This window comes from Corvus moneduloides, chromosome 4, assembly GCF_009650955.1.
Source record: "Corvus moneduloides isolate bCorMon1 chromosome 4, bCorMon1.pri, whole genome shotgun sequence".
Lineage (NCBI taxonomy): Eukaryota > Metazoa > Chordata > Aves > Passeriformes > Corvidae > Corvus > Corvus moneduloides.
Window position 1 is genome coordinate 39,557,673 of NC_045479.1, and position 25,820 is coordinate 39,583,492.

The window sequence follows — 25,820 nt, forward strand, 5'->3', positions numbered from 1 at the left end:
AAAATACATCCTGAAAGTGCCACTCATCTTGAAAGTCAGTCAAGTCTTGACAGTTATTTTAAATCACTATTTGATTATATCTGACATTTCTGCTGAAAGTTTCATGAAAGTTAAACATCTGAGCTTAAAAATTTGGTCTGCTGTAGTGTTTAGTTTCCCAAGCCCATCCCTGCTGCCTGCATTGGCTACACAGACAGTGCGGCTGCAAGCAAGAGGTGAGGGGCTGGGGCACTGGCGTGACCCTGATTTTGTTTGGGGCAAAATCAGAGAACATTTACAGTGTGCAAGAAGAGGCAAGAAGGAATGTTTTGGGGAGGGGTGAGCAAGTGGGAGTGTGAGTGAGAGAGGGAGACCTGGGCCCTGAGTCGCCCTGTCTATAATCCCCGTCACCAAACACTCAGTTATCAGAAACATTTCAGAGCCCTTGAGATTAAAGGCTGCTGCCATGTAAACAGAGCCTTATATTGGGAAGAATGAGTTACCAACAGGCCAGTGCGCAGCAGGAGAAGAACAAGGCGGGCCTCTCCGTCCCTCGCAGTCCCGGCCATCCCAAAACAAAATCCCGGGATGGGCAACAGTCTGAAAGCCATAGCTGCTTTTGTGCCCTCTAACAAGTGCCAGAAGTACCTCCTAGAAGACCTAGAAGAGATGCCAGTGGATAAAATGGTGGATCTGAGTGGCAGGCAGATGAGGCAGCTGCCTGTGCATATTTGCTCTTTTAGGGAACTGGTTAAGCTGTACCTGAGTGACAACAACCTTAACCATCTGCCCCCGGAGCTGGAGCAGCTGCAAAACCTGCAGATCTTGGCACTGGACTTCAACAACTTCAAAGCACTGCCCCTAGTTGTGTGCACGCTGAAGCAGCTGTGCATCCTCTACCTGGGCAACAACAAGCTCTGCAGCCTGCCCCTCGAGCTCCGACTCCTGCAGAACCTCAAGACCCTCTGGATCGAGTCCAACTGCCTGCAGCACCTGCCCGAAGTGGTGTGTGAGCTCAGACTGCTCAAGACCCTGCATGCCGGCTCCAACGCCCTGCACACGCTCCCTCCCCAGCTGCAGTGCCTGCAGGAGCTGCGCACCATCTGGCTGTCAGGAAACCTGCTGTCCGAGTTCCCTCCCGTGCTCCTGGACATGCCCTTCCTGGAGGTGATCGACGTGGATCGCAATTCCATCCGCTTCTTCCCCAGCCTAGCTCACCTCCCTGGCCTGAAGCTGGTGATCTACGACCACAACCCCTGCAGGAACGCACCCAAAGTGGCCAAAGGGGTGCGCAGGGTGGGGAGATGGTCAGAGGAGACCCCTGAGCCCCGCAAGCGATCCGGGGCGGTGATAGAAATCACGCTCGATGAGAAACCATTGCTACCTCCTGCCGCCAAGACCGAGCCAGAAGCTGAGCCCTGCTGATGCTCAATTGCTCCTTTTGCCCAAGGTGGCAGTGCACTCACGCCACTGCCCAACCTCTACCTCGCCCTTGCTTGCTGGTGTCCAGGGATTACCACACCACCTGGCAGTCATCAGGAGTATGTGCACCAGCTTGGAGATAATGTGACAGCAAAACTCTTGTACAGACCCATCTTGTACCTGTCTTTGTGCACCACCCAGCACTCTTCCTAGAACAGACTTCTTCCCTTCCCCCCTCCCCCCATGCTGGGACCACTCAGAGTTCACAGCAGAGATGAAGACTCAGTCTAGCTGTTTTCTATGGGTAGATTGCATGGAGCACATATGGACTTGCTGCTCTTCACCTGTGGGCTCACTCTTCTCCCTTCCACCTTGCTGAGGTGTCCCAGCTCAGCTGGAAGCTACTGTTCAAGATGGTCACTGCTGAGACCCACAGCTCTAAAGCAACCCACAGCATTTGTCTCAAATTACTTATCTGAAATGCAGCAACACCTTGAAGGTTCCCCTGTCTGACGCGTGCAAAGTGGTAGCAGAGTCCTGGCTGCACTTCCAAGGAAACAGCATGTATGAAAAGGGGGCTCTCCTCCTTTGCTGCTGCCTTCTTCCTGCAATAGTTCTTGGTACTGTTTGAGTACTGCCAAACAGCATTTCAAACGATGGTGAGGAGAGCTGTAGGCTTTACTGCTGGGTTTTGTTACTGACAACACTGCCTCTAAGGGCAGCTGTACAGGACAAGTTTTCATGCAGGAGCAAAGAAGAAAATCAAAGCCTAACTGAAAAGGAAAAGCTACAAGAATTGCAAAGGTAAACTTGCATGAATAAAATCCAGGGCTGTAAGCCTGTCACTACAGGCTTGCACATAATCTGAAGGTGAGGCAAACTTTACTCAACTGATTTCAGCTGCGTATTTCTCAAGCTTGCAGCTTGGACCAGCCCAGATCCCCCTAAAAATGCCCTTTTTTTTAAGCTTTGCTTCAATTGAGTAACAGAAATCTGTCTCAAAGTGACATTTTAAACTTTAGACTCCATAGCATGGTTGAATTAGATGAAAGACAGCTGTTTTAAAAGGGTGGAGAGCCGTGGCAGCACGCTCTTCTAGTAGAACTGTCTCAGCAGTGCAGCCTGCAGAAGCAGCAGTTGACTTCCCAGAAAAGATTTGATTCCATGCCAGTTCATGACTGCTTAAAGTCATCTACATGCTTGAAAAATTATCTGGGAATATATAGACTCTGCTAGCACGTGTTGTCTTGTTAAATGAAGTCCAAATTTGGATCTGGCTGGCACCCATGTAGTGTGCTACTAGTCAAATTAAAGTATACTAGCATCTTGCCAAGTTAAACCATCCTTCTTTGGAATTAACAGCAAATTCTTTATCTAGTCTTGTTCAAACAATTTCTTCCTACAAAAAGAAAAGTAGAACAAAGCTTTTTTAATATCCAAGGTCAATGTTTTATAACCCATAAAACTGAGCTGGTACTGTCTTCAGCTGAGCGGATGGGGAAGAGTGTACTTCCACTTGCTTAGCAGTGGTTTATGTTGCACTCAGCTCTCTCCAGTCTTGTCACTTCTGGAGAGCTGAAGAGTCTCTGTCAAGAGTTAAGGGGAGGATTCTCTAAGCAGATTCCCTTCATTTTATGAAATCTAAGGGAGAAAAATGTTTGCACATATACTTGGTTATTTCAATTTAATCTTTCTGCTTTGGCAGACTTGCCCTGGTGTTTGCCAGGTGCTTTACTATACTTGCAAGGGCCAGAAAGGTCACAAGGCCTTGCAGGCATCATTCTGGGCCCCCACACAGACAGGGCCCCTGCTTGTCTGTGCTTACAGTCATCATAAATCTGCATGCAGACTTCTGCAGGCATCAGAGGCTTCCTTACAACCTAAGCACAAAGAAACCAGTCCAGTTAAGAAACATGTTGCCTTTGCAGTAACTACTAGAATGGGAAAGTGAATATAAAGACAGGCTACAACCGACATGAAAAGGGCAGGGCAGAAAGGGCAGGAAGTCAATGTTATGGAGCCTGGCACGTTTTCTGCTAAGTGCCCTCTACTGCTAAGTGCCCTCTATTGTAAGTGTTCGTAAAGTCAGCGCAGTACTTTAGAGATCAACACTCAGACTGTTTGGTCCACAATGTTGCTATCTCTCCCAAACTCCATGTTCCTCTCAACTCCCCTCAGCAGAATGTAGAATCTGTGGTGTAAAAAGCTGTAAAATCACTTAGTTGTAGTTCTGGGCATTGACTGAGGTTCCTCTTCCACTCTCTCTCTTCCATCATAAAAAAAAAAAAAAAAAAAAAAAAGAGTAATATTCCAGTACCCCTAGAAAAAGATATCATCTAACTTCAGAGCCTATTTCTAAAACCCCAACTCAAAACCTATGCAGCCAGGACTGGAATACACCACTTACACTAACACAGCAGGCCAACATGAACCAGTGAGCAACGAGGGCTTAGTCACTCCCTGAAGCATCCAAGGCCTGAGGATGTGCACCGCAGCAGTCCTAATGGATCTGCCCTTCCTGGTTGTACAGAAAAGAAATACAACTTTGGGGAATCTGAATTATTTATTTCTAGCTTTTTATTTCTGTGTATTTTAAGTGGAACCTGGAAGGAACAGAATGAATAGGGTTGTATAAAACCCCTGGTTTATACACCCCTGAAAGTGAATTCCTCCCCACAACACATAAAAGCTCCAGTAAGTAAAAACCAACTGAAGACAGTGCCATTGATGGAGACATTTATCTCAAGCTTCTGTTCCATAACCTCACAAAAACTAGACCATTAAAAAAATTTACTAGGTGAGATCTGGTCCACACATCCTCAGGAACTGAAGAAAATTTAACAGGGGCGATGGTCTGGTACACGTTTTCTGGGGAGAAAAAGAAAAATCAGAAAATTCCCACCACGCTGATGTCCACCAGCCCCTCCCCACCCACCCTTATTTTTAATCTTTAGTTGGTATTTTGCATTCAGTGACATCTTTATCTCACAGCACAAAAAGCAGTATCACCTCAAAGCTAACACACCACCTATGACCATGGTAAAAAAAATCCTGTGATTCAAAAAGCACTGAAAACTACCTGGTAGCAGGCACCCATGGGATAACCTGCCTAACAGCAGCAATTCTTCCCAAACCTTTTAACAAACGTGTTCCTGTTTCAGCTGCAGACTCTATCTCAGAAGCAGCTGGACATTTCACTACAACTCTTGCCAAAAGAAAAAAGAAAGCATGATCCCTTACATTTTGGTCAGCCACTTGTGCAGATGCTTGAGTGCTATACACAACACAAGCAGCTGGTGACCTAAGATTAACTAGGCATTACTCAGGCACAGCAATTTAAGTTTGCTCATGGCTCTAAAGGCCTGACAATACTGCTAGCTAATGCAGTAAAATTATCTAATATGAACATCAGCATGTCAGGTGTCAGGCTCCATTTCAAGTGAAGTATTTTTAGAACAAGACTTTTCTGCACCACTACTCTTCCACAGAAGGAGGTTTACTCTACACCACTGTGAGCGACCATGCAGATACTCTGGTCATACCTTGGTGCTGCTTTAATGATGTCATCTACACGAAGAATCATTTCTGCTGCTTCAGCTGCACTCAGCAAAACTTGTCTCTTGACCTGGAAACTTTCTGTTACTCCCAAAACTGACATGTCTCCAATGACACCCTCTTTCATATCTGGAAGAAGAAATACATTAAGAGGTGGTTTTTTCGGTTTTGTTTTTTTTTAACTTGGCTTTTTTTTTAAGGAAATTACAAGAAGCTGAGAGCATAGTAACTTACATGCTCAGATGAACTACACTGATAGTAAGGGAAGTATTAAATAAAGTCTTTTACCTCAAGACTCCTGATTTAAGCCTAATGTTGCAATTACATACAAACAATTAATGATAAAAATTTTATACACTGTGATAAGGAGACAAGATCCCAACAGGACTCTCCACACTATTCCCTTAGATATATTAACTTCAAGGTTCTTCTCCACAACTCTGGTTGTTGTTTGGTTGTTTTTTGGGGGCGGGGGGCGGAGGGGGAAGAAAGGAGCAAGGGGAAGGATGTGTTCGATTCTGCTGGGTTTTTAGCAGGTTGCTGGTTTTAAAACAATGTTTTCTTTTTAAGCTTCCTATAACTAGACTCAGTGTAAGGAAAGTGGTTTTTAGAGGTGTAAACCATCCACTTCAAAAATAAAGGTTTCCACTCCACTGTCAAAAGCCTGGTTGAACAGAAAAGGAACATAGTGCTGTACACCCAAGTTCTGTGCAAAGCAAACAAATCAACATACTCAGTTCTCCCAGCTGATAATATGTGACAGACATATGTGAACAACTTTAATGAGCCTAATGGACCTGCCAAACAGAAATTCGAACACAGAAGTAAAACTGAACCCCTTACCCAGTCCATAAGTAGTCTTCCCTTCACTATGAGCAGCTCTGAGCTGAGCAACCAAATCAGCACTGTCATAGCCAGCATTATCAGCTATTATTGTTGGGATCTAAGGGGATAAACACAGGTTGGTTTTACTTAACACAGGGACTGATCCCTAGTAAACATGAAACATACTTCGATGTTTTAAGTTTACAACTGAATTTCAAAAAGATGCTTCAGAAACATGGCAGATGATCTGTTACTGTGTTCAGAAGATATAGAAGAAGTAAAAAATCCAAACTACTTTTCCAAGAATTTCAAGATCCTGGTGTAAGAAAGTATCTAAGAGGACAGAAGTATGTTAGCAGATTTATCAGTTCATTTTACATGGACAGAAGAAAAAAAAGAATCTTGTAGTTTATCATTTCAGACTATAACTAAAGAAATGTTTCCATTTAAACTGCACAAGCCTGCTGGTAAGCACATTAACCACCTGATCATTCTGTTCACTGTTTCCGTGACAGCAGTGCAAACTTGCATGTGCTGACTGAAGAGGTCACGTGTTACTATGCTCTTGAAATTAATTTTCTTAGGAGAAAGGTTTTGCCTAATTTAAATTGCAGAAAGTAAATTTCTTCTCAAATTGACAGCCTGTTAGCACAATTCTATTAATGTTTCTTGTGACACTCTTACTTCCTACTAAGATGCAATCTACAACCCAAGACTAGAAACTTGTAGATAGTACTGGAGTATGAATACACCCAAAGAGCACTAGAGCATCAATGGAACAGAAGGGTTGCTCTTTTCTAAATCAGTCATCAACTACATAAGATGAGATTTTTATGTACTATTTCTACAGCACTTTTAACTAGCAGGTAAGGTGAACAAGAACCAATTAGAGGAGGGCTAGCATATAAACCTCCACAATTCTGTAACATGCAGAATTATTAAAACACCAGTACTTTTTCCTAAGACAAAAAACAAAATTCTCCCTTTGTTTATCCAAGATGTGTTGCTAAACTTCACTTTTTTATTTCAGAAAACCAAAACTTTTAAAGTGAAGCAACTATCTGATGTCACAAGTTAGTAAACTTCATGAAGCTTTGTCTCTTAATCCAGCAAACTGATTAAATATACCTACCATTCGTAAAGCCTTAGCAAAGGACTCCATTGCAACAGACTCTTTGCCAGGTGTTCTGACAGCAAGTTCTGCAACAGCATTAGCCATCAGCATCTCTGAACAACCTATTCATTGAAGACACACAGATGTTATATATCTGATGTACAGTAATACAAAATGTGTGTCATATACAAAGAATCTGATATTCACCTCCACCATACACAGTTCTTGTGTCCTTCACAGTCTGGGCCAGGACACAGAGAGCATCATGCAAAGACCTCTCTGCTTCATCTAGAATCTGCTGTGTGGCTCCACGCAAAACTATGGTGCAAGCTTCACCTGGAAAGCACAAATGCAAAAGGATTAAAAAGAGAATCCAGGACACAAAAATAGGCTATCACAAAGCATTTTAAATGGTTTTGCTATCACTGCAGACAAGTTTTGTATTACTTAATTTTGGGAGCAAAAGCAAGCGTGATGACATTTCAAAGATAGGATGAAATTATGTACACAGTGCTATTGCTTTGGTTCCACAATACCTTATTTAATTTAACAGAAAATTAATATCACCTCAAAACTCCTTGAAAACTTAAGGGAGTATTGGTATTTACTAGAACAAGCTCTCAAAGCTGTTTATGTATGATATATTGCTACTTTTCTTGTCAATTTAATCTCCCAAAGCAGAAGTCTTGGTTCCCATCTTTAAAAATGATTGCATGTTTATTTATGTAACATGAAACATACACAGGATTTTTACTGAAAAGCAAGACTTTAATAAAAGCAGTGACATGAATCATTACAAAATTCCTATGCCTCACTGGAAACTGAACAGCATTAGCAGAGGGTTACAGTAACGAACGTTACCATACACCATTAGTGACAAAACACTTACCCATTGCTACTCCAGAGAAATGAATGAGTTTATCTTCTCCAATCATGACTTCTTCAATAAGCTTGCAGCTTCCTAGTTTTACTAGCTCAGGGTGATCAAAGGTTGATGCAATTTCACCACCTACAAGTGTAAGATCATAAAGCAATCAGAGCTCACAACGAAAGCATCCCTTCAGGCAATGTCTTACCAAGAGGGGACAGGGAGGGGATGTGAAAAAAATCATCTTTGTAATTGCCCCAAAATAAATTTAAATTAACAATACTGATAAGCCAAGATTTTCTCATGTCAGCATATGGCACCAGAAACCTTTAACCAATGCTGATAAATCCCTAAAACACCTATGTTTTGTTTCACATCACAAGGACTACAATGCTTTCAAGTTGTGTCTGATAGCAGAATAAACATTCATCTTTGCTAGCATTAAATTGTCAGTATGTTTCAAGTTTTCACAGTATTTACTAATTAAATATTTAGAAAATACTAAATGAAGTCTCTTATGCTTTAAAACTTGAGCTTGTGACAGTATTCACTTTGCCTGCCTGATGATGGCTGAGAACCAGTGGCCACCATTCTCCTGCATCACAAGTCTCATTCCATGCTGTAGCAGCAATACCGTGCACAATTTGTAAACTGCCATATTGTCAACAAAATAGGTACTACAAAGACCAAAATGTCTTTGAACAGAACACTGCTCTAGTTCTTTCCTCTTCCTATGAGAAAACTCTTTGCATTACCAATGCATGCTCAGTTATTCCACAGTAGCTTGCAGCACTGTGTAGTTGCAGCACTATAAGGAAAACCAAGATACATAGCAGAGAGTTTGTGCATATTAAAAACTTGTCTTTTTTTCAGCTATACTATTCAAGCCAGTGTGGTCCGGTAAGGCCCATTTGCTCTGCCTAGAAAGCTTGCTTTGAATTCAGAAAGAAAGCAATGCTCCTCTCAATCACGTATTTGCCTCTGTCAGTGTGCCTACTGACAGTTATATACAATTGCTACTCCAGCTTTGCTAAGATAAATAAGTCATTGTCTTTTCCTTTCTCCTGCAAAACTACTTCATCCTCCTGATCACTTTCAGAATCAACTATGATGTTCCAGTTAACTATCTCTAACTTCAGCAACGAGAATTATCTGTAGCCTTCCAGAGATTTCATTTTCATTAGTTACTAGAATCACATTTATGCTGACCACTATCAGAATATCCAGGTTGTTCATGTCATTTGAGGTCCACCTCAAGTCGACAACTCAAGCCCACATTTTTAACAAAGGATGGCTCTTTAGTCTTTTCTATCATTACAACTGAACAACAGCCATGTAGAACAAAGTGTTATTATCACAGAATCAAGAACTATTAGTATTAATTTGTGGAGTTCTTCTTTTATTGCTAAGTTTCATCTTTTCCTTAGAAAACAAGCATTTCAAAATCTTATCCGTCGGGAACTTAACTAAAAATGTTTTTAAAATGTTTTTAAAATATGGAAGAAAATTACTAACTGGCACTAACTTGCTAAATTATATCCCATGTTTTCCATTATGATCCTTTATTCAAAGATGCTGGAGAAAAAGAAGCAATGTTCAAGTAAGTTTAACGGTTACTAACGATCAAACAAATAATGTGCCCCTCCAAGTTCCATACAAGATGGTACTCTACACACCTGTGACAAGAGCCAGACGTTCTACACCAGCAAAGTCTGCATGTTCAATAGCCATGACACCAGCAGCTCCAAAGAGCTGTTCAGGGTAGTTGTAGATCAGCTGCCTAAAATTAAAACACATCTCCCCATCACACACAGAACAAACCTTTGAAAATAACAGAGTAACAAAAGATACCAGATTCTCAGTAGCATGGACACAGGACAGATTTCTGAAAGCTACTAAAGCAGTCAACGTATGAGGCACCTGCCACACATGGAATGTTACACAACACAGAAGCAAACACAGTGACAGGAAAACATAAAATGCTAAGAAAAAAAAACAATTCAACCTATGATGCTTTTTGAAATACCCTTCCTCTGAAGAAACACTATCACACTAAGCACAGGCAGCCATATGCTTTAAGTCCTTTGATCCTAAGTGCCTGCAGGGCACTTAACTGCCTATTCCAGCAGAGTGAACTAGAACAACATGGGAAGCAACGTAACTCTCCCCTTTTCTCAAGAAATACATACCTGTTAATAAAGCAATTAATTCCGTGTTTAAGAATACGATCCACTTTCTCCTTCATTTTTTCTTTTTCTGCCTGCTCTATTTCTGCCACTTTTGCTGTAGAGTCCACTCTAACACGAGAACCAAAAATCTAAATGAAAGAAAAGAGAGATCAGTCTCAACACTCCATTTACAGAAACACTGTATCTCAACAGTAGTTCTGCCACATACCTTAATCTTGTCTGTATCCATACCAGTATTTGCAATAAGAATCTTTGCATTTTCAATTCTTTTTGGTTGATTTACACCAATCTTCTTGTCAAGTAAAAAGCCTATAGTAACAGAAAGGTCTTGTAAAACTTCCAATTAAAAAAGGAGTACAATTCATAATTATAACAAAATCCCCTCATCTTTAGTATTCAATTTAATAATAACACAGTAATGTTTCCTATAACAAATTTACATAGATGTGTAACTTTCAGAAGCTTTATTTCTCAAGTGCATATACGGTCAACACTCAAAAGACTTACCTTCATCTAAGTAGGAATCAGCCAAACTTCCACCAAGTTTCTTAATGACATGGATAGCCTCCAAGTTACCAGAACCTTTCAACCTAAGAACAGCTTCTACAGCTAGCTTGACAAAGTGATCCTTATGGTGAGTAAGTAATTTTGATGAAAGAGTTGTTCCTGCAATGTTCATCAAGTCTTCACGGAACTTCACTTCATCATTACTACAATAAAGACAGTTCAGTTAAAGTGGAAAGTCTGAAAGCCCTACCGCTAGCTACCACCATGAGTCTTTGTTCACTTCCTCTAGCCTGTGCCTTTATGTACCGTATTCTGTTTTGAGGAATGCTGCACAGAATCCCTCCACTGTCCTGGAACACAACCTTCTATTTGAAATACAGGTTTTGTTAGGAGAATTTTCGCATTCAGCTTTAGAAAGTTTGTGCTCTCAAAGTGCCAGGCAAGGGAAATTGTTACATTAATATGTGAATGTGAAATCTGAAATAACACTTCAAATTTTTGTTCCAGGGAGCAAATTACTGCTTGTATTTCGTTTCTGCACATCCTAAGTAATTCTGAGTATCAAAAAGCTTCTGTAATTCACTTGAAATAAACCCCAGTATTTTTTTCTCAACTGTTAAAAATCATTAGCTCAGCCTTCACTATACTTTAATACGAGCGAAGATTTTACCAATGGACTGTAATTCACACTGATGTTTTGATCTTGAGTAGTTTTTTGTGAAGAGCAAATGGACATTACTAACCCATGATCCACAGCTGCTTTCAAAAGTGCCTCTCTTGAAGCCTTTGTGGCTGCCCTCCAGCCTGCAATGATGGTCTGAGGATGAATCTTCCTCGCAATCAGTAATTCTGCCTCCTATTTAAATGAAATCAATATTATTTCCCCCCCAAACGTACAGTTACACTAACTAGAAAAGACACGTTCATTTATGAATGCAACTTAAAGTGTACTTGAAAAATGACTATCTTCATTTTTCTGAGGGAACTTGGCAAGCTGATGGATCATTCCTTAAGATGCTCTTGATCCCAGTTCCTGGACTTGAGATGATCAAACTTTCTGACACAGCTCTGCTAGCAAGAATTACTCACTTCTCATGTCCCTTTCACAGTAATTTCAGGTTTAGAGTTTGGCAATGTAAAATTTTACATAAACAAAAAACCCATACAGAGTTTAAAGGAACACCATGAATTCAGGTCTTGAGCAAAGAACAGAATTTAGCAGTAATTTCCTCATTAATGTTATGGAAAAGGACTTCAGAGGACTTAGCCTCACAACTAAGCAGTGCTGCATGCTGCCCAGTGCAATAGCCAGGAAGTGACCTGTTAGAGTCAACTTAAAATACTTGAGAGTTTATAAAAAATAATGTAAGGAATAATAGTCTAAAATAATACCAAAAAAATGATGATGCAATACCTAAGGGTTGTTTTTTCCCCCTACCAATTTCAACAGCAAAAGAGCAAGCTATTCCTTCCTATGCTTCGGGAGCCCTTTTCAAAAGCGTAGGATAACACACCTCCTACTGGTGGTATCAGACAACTACACTGGCAAGCAAACATCCGAAAAAATGTAATACATCACCCTCAGTAATTCAGCTGCCAACACTGTGACAGACGTAGTTCCATCACCAACTTCATCATCTTGAACCTTTGACATATCTGAAGAAGGAAAACATAGTATTAATGCTATTTTTCTCATGCATTAGGAGGAGAGAAACAGATCTTACTCTTTGCGTAAAGAGGGAACTCCAAAAAACAACCACAGAAAAACACTACATGCAAATGAAATTCAGCATCCTTCCAATTCCTGCTCTTTATTTGCAACCTAGACGCCAGTTTCAGCCTGGTGATGGTCAAGATGCTCCCCTCTGTTCCCAGTCCTGAAGATGCTTATCAAAAGGAAGTACAGCTGGATAGAAGCTCTAAGGTACAGATACAGGATCAGAGACTATAATAACCAGGTCTGCTGCATGAACTGCTGATAAACTGGGACCCAGCAAACATAAAATCATTAGGAAATCTGACACCCAACTCTTCAGGCTCCTGCTTGTCACCAGAACCGGACCACTGAAACAGTAAGACAGTTGATCACAGAGGTAAACTCTGTCCAGAAGTACAGTGCTCACTGAGTGACAGAGATTTAAACCTGGGAGAACCAGAGAACCTCTGTTGCCTCGTAGATTCCTGTTCTGAATTTTCCCACTGAAAAAAGAGGGGCACACAGCTGTCTTTTGTCCCTTCTGACTCCTGGGACAAACCATGGTTGCGGGAAAGAAGACATCAGAACAGTTCTGAAGAGCAGCATACACCTCAATTTTACTTTTTCAAAACTCCCTAACTCTTGCAGTACCCTGCCCTCCTTACTTCAGGATTTCTGCTCCCCCCCTTCAATTTTTCACAGTATTTCAAGAACAGTTTTCTAAGAACAAATAAAAACTCTGTAACAGAGTTACAAACTAACAAATATCAAGCCTTTAAGAACTCACCAACTAAGACCTTGGCAGCTGGATTGTCAACTCCAATAGCTTTCAGGATGGTTGCACCATCGTTGGTAACTGTCACAGAGCTGTCTCTTCCAGTACTTAAAAGAATCTTGTCCTACAAGACGTGAGATTTCAAACACTGCTTGAAAACGCACTGTAACTATTAAAGCCACATTAACAGGTATGACTACTGAGAGCCTGCAGCTGTCTTACCATGCCTTTAGGGCCCAGCGTGCTCTTGACTAGGTCACCAATGGCGATGGCACCAACAAAGGACGACTGAAATGAAAATAAACATACCTCAGGGAACAGTTTATTTCTACTGTAATACAAGAATTATACACTATCACGTAGCTTTCAAGAGGACATTTCAACCAACCCTTCCACCTCTTTCAATGGAGGCCGTGTCCAAGTTTCTTTACTGCTATATTTTGATAACCAGAACAAATATACTTAATTCTCACAGAAACCATTAAGTCTGTCTCAAAGCCAGAAAAAATGCCTCCCAGTAAAACACCAATCTTCTGAGCGCCAGTAGTTACTTCGATTTTGACAATGAAGAGTTTCTCTAATTTTCAGTATGAACAACACTCCTCCTCTCTTCTGTTCGCAGACGTGCAACAAGGAAAGCCAGTTAGAGACAGAAGTTCCATATCATGATAAAGTGAAAGTATTTTTAGTAGTAGAAAAGACAAAAGTTTAATTACCTCAGGTACTACCAGTTTCTTAGAGAATTAAACTTACCAACCGAGCTGTTTCTGCTTTCTCTTCATCTGCACCTGCCTTGAAAATGTTGACAGGAGCAAGGGAAATGGATGCCTGAAACACAGATATCATAAGGATATTATTCTAGCTTCAATAAAACTATGTGTTTTAAAAATCCCTGACACTAACAACCTAAACAACCTTTTTATTAATAAAATTACTTCCATACCCCATTTTGTTGTGATAAAAGATATATTTAAGAAACAGTCACAGTTCTTAAAAATCTGCCTGGCAGTCTCATAGTCCTGAGAAGGGGTTACGAGGCCGAGCGCAGCTGCGCGCAGAGAGGGCGGCGCACACGCCCCCGGCCCCACCAGCACACCGCTCATGGCTGCGCCTGCACTGCCGCTCTGCCCGACGAACCGGCCTTCCATGCGACCCGAGGGCAGGCACAACCAGCAGGAACTAAAAAAACTCTATTTACTGACCATGCTGAAGCGTTAGCATTTTAATACCTATGCTGATTTTTTTCTTTTTTTTTGCATATCAAGGTAAATTAATTACAGCAGTTACCAATATACGCCTTTAAGGACCAACATTTGCAAAGCATCCAAGGCCTTAAAGAACAAGGATCAAATAGCCAAACATCCGTATCGCGGCTCCCGGCACTCAAGGCGGGGCCGGGAGGCCTCGCCCCGCGCGCGCCCGGCCCCGCCCCGGCTCCAGAACCTTCGGGGCCCCCCGCCACCCGCGCGCGGGGTCGCGAGCGCCGCCCCCCCACCCCCGGCACAGCGCAGGGAAAGGAAGGGCGCGGCCTGCACGCCTCGCACGCGCGCCCGCGCGGAGCGCGGCCCCGCCGCACCCCCGGCCCTGCCCTGCGCCAAGCCACCGCCGCCACCCCGCCGCTCACCATGGTGCCGGTACCGCCGGGACCCGCCGTCCGCCGCCTCCTTCAGCAGAGAAACAGCGCCGCGCCGCAGCCCCCACGAGCTCCACCGGAACGGGCGTCAGAGCGGCCGCCCCTTCCGGCGGCGCCCGGCGTTCTGGGAGCCGCAGTCCGGCCCCCCCGCCCGGCGCCTTCAGCGGTTGCGCGGCCCCGGGCTGGGTTCTGTGAATTGGAGACCTGCGGGGGAGAAATTCCTTACGGGGGCGCAGAGGCACTGGAACAGGTTGCCCCAAGAAAGCGTGGGTGCCCCATTCCTGGCAGTGTCCAAGACCAGCGTGGATGGGGATCTGAGCAACCCGGTCTAGTGGAAGGTGTCCCTGCCCATGGCAGGGGGTTTGGAGCTAAGTGATTTTTAAGGCCCCTTCCAACTCAAACTATTTTATGGTTCTGCGGTTCTGTGATATGCCTGGAGGTCAATTCTCAGACAGGTCAAAAGCATTTTTAGTTACTGCTTCTGGCCTCCAGTGCGCTTGACAGACCATCCCAGATAGCTGCTCATAGACCACGTCTGCAGTTAAAAGCAGTGAACAGGAGCACAAACTACTCAGTACATTTTGCATTTCAATACAGAAAAATTGGTAACTATGCCCCTGGTAACTTTGCCAGTGTGAGACAACACCCAAACCCTGCTCTGTCACAGCTTTTCCTCTACACAAAAAGCCTGTTACCTGGTCATATATAAAGAAAAGAGAACCAAAACATGTATTATTTTGTATGACTCATCCTCAAGAATTAATTCCAGCTGGTATCCCTCTTCTTGCTGCCAGATACTAAATTCTTGGGATATATGCAAAGTTGTTTGTTCTAGATTTAAATTGGCCAAAGACAGAAATCCATTCCAATAGAGATAGCAAAAAAGAACATCACTAAAACTCTGCCAACTACCTGTATTGCTAATTTTAAGTATCTCAATACTTAAAATTATGTGTATTATTTCTTGAGTACATTAGGCTTTTTGTTCTATTTTCTTCACAGTTAGATACACTTCCTTCCACAACCCTGTTCCAAAAACTAGACTACTAATTTCATTTAAGTATCTTTAGTTTTCCTCATAGTTATGCAGAAAACTATCTAAGTTTTGTCTAGGGCAAATAATCCAACTAAAACAATGTAAACAGCTTCTCTTTCAGAATCACAGCATTCATAAAGATTTGCACTGAGGTAATAATTCATTTTAATTCACATTTGCTGCTACTGTGGTGAGCTGGGAGAAAAAGGATTTTAAAGTGCCTCAGACTTATCCAAGTTAATGGCCTTTGAAAGATCCAATGCCCACAGCAAAACTACAGCAAATTAGTCGATTTGGTTTAAGGGGCTTTTGGCCACTGCTAGGCTATGATTTATAATGTGTAAAAAGTAGTGACACCAGAGTAGGAAGAACGCAGAAGCAGGGCTGGTTCTGGGCTCCTTCCTCTCTCAGCTGTGCAGTGCCCTCACCTCTGTTGCACTGTATGTGAAGGGAAAAAGTGCCTTACTTAAAAAATCTCATTTAAAAAAAATCTCAATCTACATGCATGACAAAGATGTGACAGAAAACCAGCAGAAATGAAACAAAATCTTGGAGACGAATTTACAGACTTCAGATCACCACGATCAGTTTGGGGGGAGTTTTTTTACTGTTGAGCAATGAGTTAAAGGAAAGCAAAAAAGATTATACGAACAAAACACAACACAGCAACACTAACACTGCAAACTACTGAAGTAATCCACAGACAACTTTTAATGTAAAATCAATAGTTTATTGCCATGCTACATTTTTTTTTTTTTTCCAAATGAAGTTGGCACTGGTAAGGGGAAAAATGTTGTCATAATACATAACACATTTTTTTTTTTAAATGCACATTTGGTAAGCTTTCTCAATAATGACAGCTTAAAAGAAGTGAAATTATTTTTTTAAGATTAATGTGGAATGGCATAAAAATACACTCTTTCTGCATAGTATAAGAAATATGGAATGTTTGTAAAAACAAATTCACTGAACAGGGAAAATTACTTGAAATTTTATAAACAATTTGGCAATGGTACTCCCAACTGTTTAGACTTTTTTTTATAGAAAAGAAATAAAAATCTAGAAAGCTACCTTTATACAAAGTTGCTATATTTATGCCTTTAAGTAGGAAAAACATTTTATAATGCAAATTAGGACATACAATAATCTTACAATATGATACAATGTAATGACAAGAAAGGAACATACAACATAGGATTTTGGCCTTTGTAGAAATGTCTATTTCTGCATTTAATAAATGCATTTGTGGCACACTGGTGACTATTTTATCACTACTACCAGTCAGCTTTGACGCTAGCGCAGCTGGCCTGCAGTTTGGCTGGACACACACTGCCTTCCAGGAGACCAAAGGTGATGCTGCAATGAAGCGAGATGTGACAAAGGCAACGTGCCTGCTGGTCGAGCCATCTGGACTGTGGGACACCATATAACACTCTTTCTTCTCATACCAGAGTATTTCTTATACATTCAGTTATTAAATACCAAAGTCTTACAAGTGAGAACATCTGTGTTCGCAATTTGGCAAAGTTTCAAAATACAACGTTAGTACCAAATATATAATATATTATATATAAAATGTGGGTGTATGATATACACACATATTCCAATGCAAAAAAACTGCATTATTATGGAGTTAAATTCGCTGACATCCATTCCTAAATAACATGACCATTAAAAAACAGGTGTAATCCTGATCTTTCACACATTTTAGAATCACTTCCTCTTTCATACACAATAGTTAAAGCAATATATATGCAAGTATGGCTAAGAAATCAAAATTCCCATAATTATCTGAACTCTGACCACAACAAATAGGATTTTTCAGTACATGTAATTAAATATATTTATATTTTTACATCTCTTTAGACCATTCCTGAAGAACTTGATCAACCAGGTCCTCTGGTGTAACAGAGCTGTTACGTCAGCAAAACTTATCTTGCAGGAGCTCATCCAGTGGCCCTTGAAGTCAACATGAATCATTTGATCGGCTTCAAAGGACACTGCATGCAGACCGAACAAGCTCTGGAAGGGTCACCCTGCTAACAAGGAAGACTTCCTGATGACATCAAAGCTCCTTGTCAGACTTCCTTTCCTACTGCCAAAGGGAAGGACCAGAGCAAAGGATACCTGGACTCTGGGCTCTCTGGGTCGCTCAGCAGGTGGTGTTGGGAACAGCCGTACACAGCACAACCCCAGCACCAGGGATTGGCAGGGTGAGCTTCAGGGCACCTTTTATACTAAGGCTTCTCTTGGAAAGCAGAGGAGCTGCTTCCCCCACGCTCCTCACTTGGCAATTCGGTCACTACAGGTCTCAGACTGGAGCTCTGGCTGGGACCTCAAGGCATTTAGTACTTTGCAGACACAGAGGAAGACGGTCCCTGTTCTGAAGGGCTTGAGCCTATTTTTTTAATCGTAGTTTTTACATTTTTTCCTTTGTATATACACATATTTGCAACATAAAATAGCATTACACCGAAGAAATGGATATAGTGGAAAACACTGTCACAATATATGTATATTGCCACACTAAAGAATTACTAAAACTGCAAGAAAAATTTCAAAAATGCCCTTCATTATATATAAAAATATAGAAATGTCCAACACTTGTTTCATCAACCTTATTTCTCATGTTCTATTTCTATCTGTACACCTACATACTTCCAAACAAAATACTGCGTTAATCTGGAGTAAACACCGTGTTAGGAAAATATCCTCATAAGACATCTGACAGACTTAGTCACATACCTTACAGCACAGTACAAGAAATAATGTAGACATGGTCAGAGTTGCAGATGCTAAGTTGCTCCTTTTTTCCTTCTGATTCACTTATCTTGTCCAAAAGAGGAAGTAATTCCTATAGATTGCGAAAGAACCTCCATATGACCTCCTTTTTCATATGCTTTGTAAGAAGGACATCAGCAAACCTGACTCCGTCTTAACGCAGTTTTTTGTGGTGGAATTTCTTCTGGATTTTTTTTTTCTTGGAGTGTATATGAATTAAAAATAAAGATATAATAAATGAACTTAGGTTTATATTAAGTAAATACTGTCAAATATAAATGCCTGAATTGCTACCTCAAAGAAGAGATGGGAAAGATCATATCATTAAATTCCAAAAATACCTAACTCTATCTATCACAATGAAGGACCAAACTCCTTTAGGGGAAATAGGAGAATTTCAGCTTTAAGTCCACTACTAGTTCCTATTCCATTAGTTTCATCTTATTTGCAGCCATTAAATAAATTAGTACAGTGCAGAAATGGAATTTCACCATTGATCTCACCTTACATGAAGCGAGGAATACTGCTTAGGAATAGACGTCCAAATCAGATACATCATTATATGCTCAAAATAATAACTGACATTAATCAGAATTTCCATTTTTACTTCACCAACAACGAATAAGAACGATCTGCTTTCTCCTGAATCTCTCTCATTGAGAAGTGGTTAAATATAAAACAAAAACAAGAACAGCCAGATTTTGAGCCAATACACAGTGTTATAAAACCAGCAAAATCAGCTGCTGGTCTGTCACCTATAAAAAGCAGCCCTGTTTTGACATTGGTTTGGACTTTGTACAGTTTACACATTTCCATGATCCTTTTTACACCCAAGCCCTAGTCAGGGGTGCAAACACACAAAAATATCCAAACATTGAGAGGGGAAGGGAGGGGGGAGAACATGTTATCAATTCTTTATATGAAATTTCTACTTCAACACATATTTTCTGTAAGAACTCTGAAGACTTTAATAGGAATAGTGCTTCAATGCACACCACCAGATTCAACCCCTGTCACATGCAAAACATACTTATTGGGGGAAACAATAACATGTTCTAATGACTATCAAGGTTTTCAGAATGGTCTTTATCAATATTGTTTTAGGAAGTCAGCAAAAAACACCACAAAATTTAAAACAATTGGTCCTCCTTCTGACATAATTTTGAGGAAAAGATTCTTTTCCTGATATAACAATGGAATAAATTCTCACTCCCTGTATTCTAGCACAATCTTTATTATGTACTTTTGGTCACTTTTTTGTGTCCTTTAACAACTCAGTTTCCTTGTTTAAAAAATACAGTAATGGATGTCTTTCCCAAATCATTGCACTAAAGGAATACCTACAGTTGAAGGTTTCCCCTTGTCAAATGTGTTTGAAGGGCAGCAACTGACTGCACGTTACAGATGAAAAGTAGAATTGATGGAGATGCTACCATTTTTACAGGACCTAGTTTATGTAAACTTAACATGCCACATTTACTAAAGAAAATGGTTACATATTTCTAGTTTCTCTGTCTATACACCTGTGGCCCCAAAATAAATATGATCTAAATACCATGGAGAGATTTCAGCTGAAAACTGAATCCCAGATTACAGACACTAAATCTAACATCACAGCCTTTAAAAGAGACTGAATTGAAAAAATATTTACCAAGTCTCAAAGGGTAAAGTGCATTGCAACTGCATCTACTTCAAGGGGCAGAAAATAAGGAATTCTAAAGATGAGTCATGTGAGTGACAGGGACTATCCAGGATGTTTGCAGCGTACACAAAATGAGAAAGCATTATCCCACCTGTAAAACATAACAGGTTAAAAAAGTAGTCCTGGAAAATATGTCAGACTTGTTAATATAATTAAGGCTACAGACAGTTGAAATTTCAGTATGTTCTCAACTTTGGGGACCAGAGCTAAGAAAACACTGTGAAACTTGCAACAATGTAAAAAAATTGCTCCGACCATTCTTTTTATCTGAGACTATTCAGAATAAATGCATAGGACAGTGCACTGGAACTAAGGAGGGATATGGCTGGTTGCTGAAATTTCACCAGGTCACTTATGATCTACACAAAGCCTCTGCTTCCCTATTTAGCAGTTAAGAATATTATTACATCCCTGCCTCACAGATGTGTTTTAAGGGTCTAGTTAATTAGTCCCAACTATACAGATGAGGACCATATATTTCTAAGCAACTAGCTAGATCAAACACATTTGCCTCAAAACACATGCTGAAGCATTAGTTCAGCTCACAAATTTAAGTGAGCTATATGCTGAGAAGATGAATCACATCAATATTATTAACCCAGTAAGTATTTTGCAGTACATGGTAATTTCTCTTCAGTACAGACCAGGAGGTCCAAAGCATAAGGTGAGGCAATGGCAGAGATCTGAGGGAGCAGTTACAGAATCAGTAGGCTTGGAAGAGACCTCTGAGATCACTGAGTTCAACCTATGACTGAACATCACCTTGTCAACCAGTCTTTCCTTAAACATTTCCAGGGAGTTTGTGACACTACCAAATCCCTGGGCAGCCCATTCCAATGCAATTTCTTGCTAACATCTACCTGGCACAGCTTAAGCCTATGTCCTCTTGTCCTGTCACTGGTTGACTGGGAGAAGAGACCAACCCCCACCTGGCTACAACCTCCTGTCAGGCAGAGATTTCAGACCTTTAAAACGCCTACATCTAGGTAGTCTCTACCTTCTTGAGTACCAAGGTCTCCCCATAAGTCAGCAAGTCTATCACAAGAGTATGCAGAGGCTGACCATGAAATTATTAATAAGGGGGTTTTTAAAAAAATCTCTTTTAAGTTCCTCACAATGGTCTCAATGACTGCCATCTTTTACTTGTACGAATTATGTTCTTTGTCCATCTGGTATTTCAGTACCAGTCTGTAAAGAATTATGAAAGCCAGAGTGAAAAGGCTGCCTGATAGCACCTAATGGTATGGCAAGAGACATATATTTCAGGTGCTACTACTGCTGCCGCTACTAAATGAGAGAAGACCAAAGAAAAAAGTTGGAGGAACAGAAATACACACCAATTCAAAAGACAGAAAGTAATTGTAGTTTGGCTTTTGTAAAACTTCAATTCAAATATTGCATAGAGACCCTTAATGCTTTTTCAGATCTCCAAATGGCTTTTCTTGTATGTTTTTCCTCACAGTTCAAGGCTTATTTTACATCATACCAGTTCACACAAGTGTCAGTTCCTTTGCAATCACAGGCTCAAGAGCAATCTCTTCTGTTGCTAGTACCAAGGTGCACCTGCAATACTGCCAGAATTCTAAGATTATTCAGAGTATTATTAAACAAAACAGAACAAAATCTTCTGAGGGTGCCTCTGGCATATTCAATAAACAACATTCTACCTGGACGTACCTGTTACACTGAGCAGCCATCACTGTAACCAAATTCACCAACTGCAAAAGGAAAACAAGTATGCTCATAGATAATACTACCTTCAGATAATTTACTACCTATCTTTCTAAATTAAAGTATACTATCACCTATGGATGCACATTGCTAGAACATACAACTTTCTATAAAGAACTATCAAGTCCAGTACCCTGCCTCCCGTGTAACCTGTGTTTGATGCTTTAGAGGAAGACAGTAACTGCATAAAAAACCTTTCCAGTTGTGCAATAATGCATGCTGCTGGAGAGCTGGGATATTTCTGTCAGGCATAAAAAAGTAGAACACTGGACAAAGACAACCATTTGACCTTCAAGAGTCTGTCTTTGTCAAATGCAGAGAGTAAGACAAATACATAGATGACCCTGAACAATTAAAGCTATGTACAAAATTTTGACTTTTAAACAAGACATTATGGAACAAATAAAAAGGAAACACACAAATGCAAAGAAAGGAAGGCACACTGAACTAAGAAATTACAAGAGAGCCTTAATTCATACAGCCCACCTGTGAATTCCTTCACAAAAACCCCAAAATTCTGATGAGATTAAAATTTTGTCAGATTTCAGAGGGAATTTGATAGGTCACTTGGAATTCTATTCCATTGGAAGGAGCTTACGGCTGGTTTTTGATGTGTTTATAGCTCTGATCAACAACGTGACCTCTCAAATATCACACAAGTTAAGGAAACTGTCAGGAATTAGAGGCCTTCTTGCCCACAGACAAAAAAGGTATGGTGTTTATATTCCTTGAGATGAACCAATATATCTTGTGTATGTCAAACTGAGTGAATTAACGCATTACATACATTTCATTCTGGAGGAACCACTTCAATGAGGAATGAACGTCAGATATGTATATTGAAAGATTAGGTTTACCTGCTAATAATGCACATATCAAGAGGCTTTAAAAAGTGTTATAAATGCCATTAATGAGTATAGGCACCAGACCAGAATATTTATAAATTCAAAACTGGCATGTCACTCAGACTCTAATCAATTAAAGAGGCACTGTGAAAGGTGGTGATGCTGCTATGCAGTAATTACTTCTACTGTAGAATGAAATAGTGTTACCTAAAATGAATACTTGCTCTACATTAATTCCCTTTAGTTAGACAAGTACATGAAGTATGCAGAAAAAGTTCTATTAGTCTATAAAAGGCGTTAGTGTTAAGAAATGCAAAGTACTCGCATCTTCAATTTTAGAAACTTCACAAAAGGTGCAAATGATTCAATGCTCCCCAGGCTCACATAGGCAGGTCAGTACTGTTATGTCTAGTTTTCCTAGAAGTACCATCATCTCGGGGCAGTGCTTTTTGCAAGCTTGACATAGCAGCAGTTCTTTCAATGTCTATCACAGCATACAGCTCTGTGCGCCTGGTTGGAGTTTGCGGAAGTGGAGTGGTGGGGGTTTTTGGAGTCTGAGGGTTGTCAGAGTCACTGCCACCTTCCAAGTCAACCTGTATATAGTTGAGCTGCCTGTGTTCTAAACTTGGACGCCTAATGTCAAAGTTGAAGACTGTTGGGGTACAGTCCCGACGTCGTGGAAATTCTACTTTATGAGCACTTGCTGGTACTGTTACATTCTCTGTATTGACATAGTTATGCATTAGATCTAGGTTATTGTGGTAGCCATTCAGAGACGGGGTCTTTGGTCCTAAACTGTCATCTTCATCTCTGCTCAGCTTGCGGGCTTCCCAAACAGGAGGCAAGGATGGCAAGTTCTCGTAGTTCAGCAGCGCAGTTCTCCTCTGAGCAGAGTTGTTAATATTCTGGGTGTCTGAGGTACTGGTTGATGTCAAGCGACCTCTCCTGACCCCTGAGGCACTAGGGATTGATAACCTATTTATATTTTCATACACCAATTTGTTACCAGATGGTGTCTCTCTACGTTCATCACTGTCGTACCCAGTGTCCCACTCAGTGTTGTTTGTGCTGCTGCCGCTAACTTGATCTCTCCCAAGTTGTTCCAGTTTCTCTCTTTCCATTAACTGCCTTTGAACAGGTGTTGGTCCTAAAACAAACTTCACTCCTTCAGGCTCCAGGAGAACCTGAGCATCTCTGTCATCAGTACACATCTGATCTTCTTTCACTTTAGTTGTTTCAGTGTTTGAAAGCTTTGATTCCAGTGGCACATGCACACTTGATCGATTTTTTCTTTCCTCTTGTACTCCAGTAGTGTTTACGTAAGTGTGCACCTAAAAGGGAAAGAAAAAAGAGGAAATTCAAACACTGCTGTGTCCTTCCTTCCCCTCCTTCCATATTTATTAGCTTCTTAACTCCCCACTTTTCTAATCAAAATACCTGAAAAGAAAAACTTGTGATGGCAGGTGTTTAACAGCAAAAGTCACCTCTTGCATTTTGCTGAACTGTAGTCAGTTTTAGGTTTTTTCCTGAAATTTTGTTATTACACATTAATGTTCCTCTAACAAAAAACCAGAATTTATATCTTACACTGATAATTATTTTTATTTGATGTTTTATCTCAGTTGTGCTCTAGTTCTAGCTTTTCAGGGTCTATTATAGCTTGGCTCTGATCAAGGCAACCCTGGGCTTCTCCGACTTAGCTCATTACTTTACCTGGGCAGAGCAGTGAGAGCTCTACTTTGCTGTGCCTTACCAGTGACCAGCAATTACTTTGGCTAAGTTTATGTTCATAACTTCCACACTGCAAAGGAAATCTACTGTTCATAAAAGGGGAAATAAAAAAAAAAACCTCAACCAAAAAGAAAACCACAGAGACCTAAGACAACTGTCGGGCTCTTGCCTTGTGTACTACTCCAGCAACAAAAAGAGAGTTTAGGTCTATGGGAAGAACTGTCCATTCTTTCTTCAAGAGCCAACAGGAACTCCTAAAAACAGGAACTCAAGTAGAAAAATATACAATGCCATATGAAGTGTGGCACTCAGAATTAAAAAGAGGCAGGCCTTAGCACCATATAAGAAAGGCAGAAATACTTTCCTAGGTTATCCCTCCAATTTCCACAGTGGATCAATACAAGGCTGAATGGGAAAGCCTGTATTCCTTCTCTAAATTTTAATTCTCTGTATGGATACCCAAACAGCAAAAGTAGTATTTTACAGCAGCAGTCATGTAGCTTGGCCAACCTCTCTGTCAAGCTCTGCAAGCTGGAGTGTCATTCACCAGATCACTTGACTCCTACACGGATTTTTTTAAACTCATTTACTATTCAGTAACTCCAACAATAACACCTGAGCTCTTCTGTGAGGGCTCCTAACAAATCCTTTCCCACAAGATAGTTCACTGCAGTCTGCTCTGGTTACCAACACTGTTTCTTGTCACACATGAAAGTCTTCTTAAACCACATTACATTATTAAACTTGACTATCATTTTCATCAGCAACCTGAATGATGAGAGAACATACCCTGAAAGCTTTCAGTCTATCCAGACTGGTAGGGTTTTCACTGAGAGGGATCTCAGCGGCCTGGAGAACCAACCTCATAGAAACCTTACCAAGTTCAGCCACAGCAAATACAAAGTCCAGTGCTTGGTATGAAACAGCATGTACAGTACAGGCTAGACACCAACTGATCGAAAACAGCTTTGCAGCAAAACTTCAGGGGTCCAGGTAAGTTGAACATGAGTGAGCAGTGTGCTCTTGCAGCAATGAAAACCAAACATGCACTGGTTTGTGTTAGCAATAGCACAGCCAGTAAGTTAAGGAAAGTTACTGTTATCATCAATTCAGCTCTCATGAGCCTGAATCTGAGCTCCCCAGTACAAGACAGACATCACCATACTGAGGCAAGTCCAGGGGAGGGCCAAGACTAGAGAGAAGCTGGAGCATGTGACATACAAGGAGATGCTGAGGACACCATCCTTGTTCCATTTTAAGAGAAGGAGGAGGATCCACCTAATAGCTGTTTTACTACTACCTAACAGATAAAGCAAAGACAGAGCCAGACCCTTTGTGGAGATGTTCAGCAAAAGGCTAAGGGACAGCTGACACCAGCTGTAACAGGCAAAAATCTGATTACATATTAGGGAGAAATGATTTCACAACAAA

General features: G+C 40.9%; 3 protein-coding genes across 6 annotated transcripts in view; 1 reads left to right on the forward strand and 2 right to left on the reverse strand.

Annotated features, from left to right (window-relative positions):
* The first annotated feature begins 488 nt into the window (after positions 1 to 488).
* Positions 489 to 3,960, forward strand: LRRC10 (leucine rich repeat containing 10). Its single transcript, XM_032106947.1, has one exon. The coding sequence runs from the start codon at positions 568 to 570 to the stop codon at positions 1,402 to 1,404; it is 837 nt and encodes a 278-aa protein (XP_031962838.1). The 5' UTR covers positions 489 to 567; the 3' UTR covers positions 1,405 to 3,960.
* CCT2 (chaperonin containing TCP1 subunit 2) lies at positions 3,961 to 14,664 on the reverse strand. Its single transcript, XM_032106946.1, has 16 exons — positions 14,555 to 14,664; positions 13,684 to 13,758; positions 13,153 to 13,218; positions 12,943 to 13,054; positions 12,039 to 12,115; positions 11,203 to 11,315; positions 10,460 to 10,662; positions 10,161 to 10,261; positions 9,953 to 10,080; positions 9,440 to 9,543; positions 7,785 to 7,904; positions 7,103 to 7,231; positions 6,914 to 7,017; positions 5,800 to 5,899; positions 4,944 to 5,085; positions 3,961 to 4,269 (listed from the first exon to the last, which is right to left on the reverse strand). Exons 1-16 carry the CDS (start codon positions 14,555 to 14,557, stop codon positions 4,239 to 4,241), a joined length of 1,608 nt encoding a protein of 535 aa, XP_031962837.1. The 5' UTR covers positions 14,558 to 14,664; the 3' UTR covers positions 3,961 to 4,238.
* A 1,643-nt stretch (positions 14,665 to 16,307) lies between these two features.
* FRS2 (fibroblast growth factor receptor substrate 2) overlaps positions 16,308 to 25,820 on the reverse strand; it is a 49,919-nt gene continuing 40,406 nt past the window's right edge. For all 4 annotated transcript variants that reach the window (XM_032106008.1, XM_032106009.1, XM_032106010.1 and 1 more), the window contains one exon: positions 16,308 to 23,989. In XM_032106008.1, coding sequence (XP_031961899.1) covers positions 23,039 to 23,989 — 951 coding nt within the window. In that variant the 3' untranslated portion in view covers positions 16,308 to 23,038. The remainder of the gene's footprint in view (positions 23,990 to 25,820) is intronic.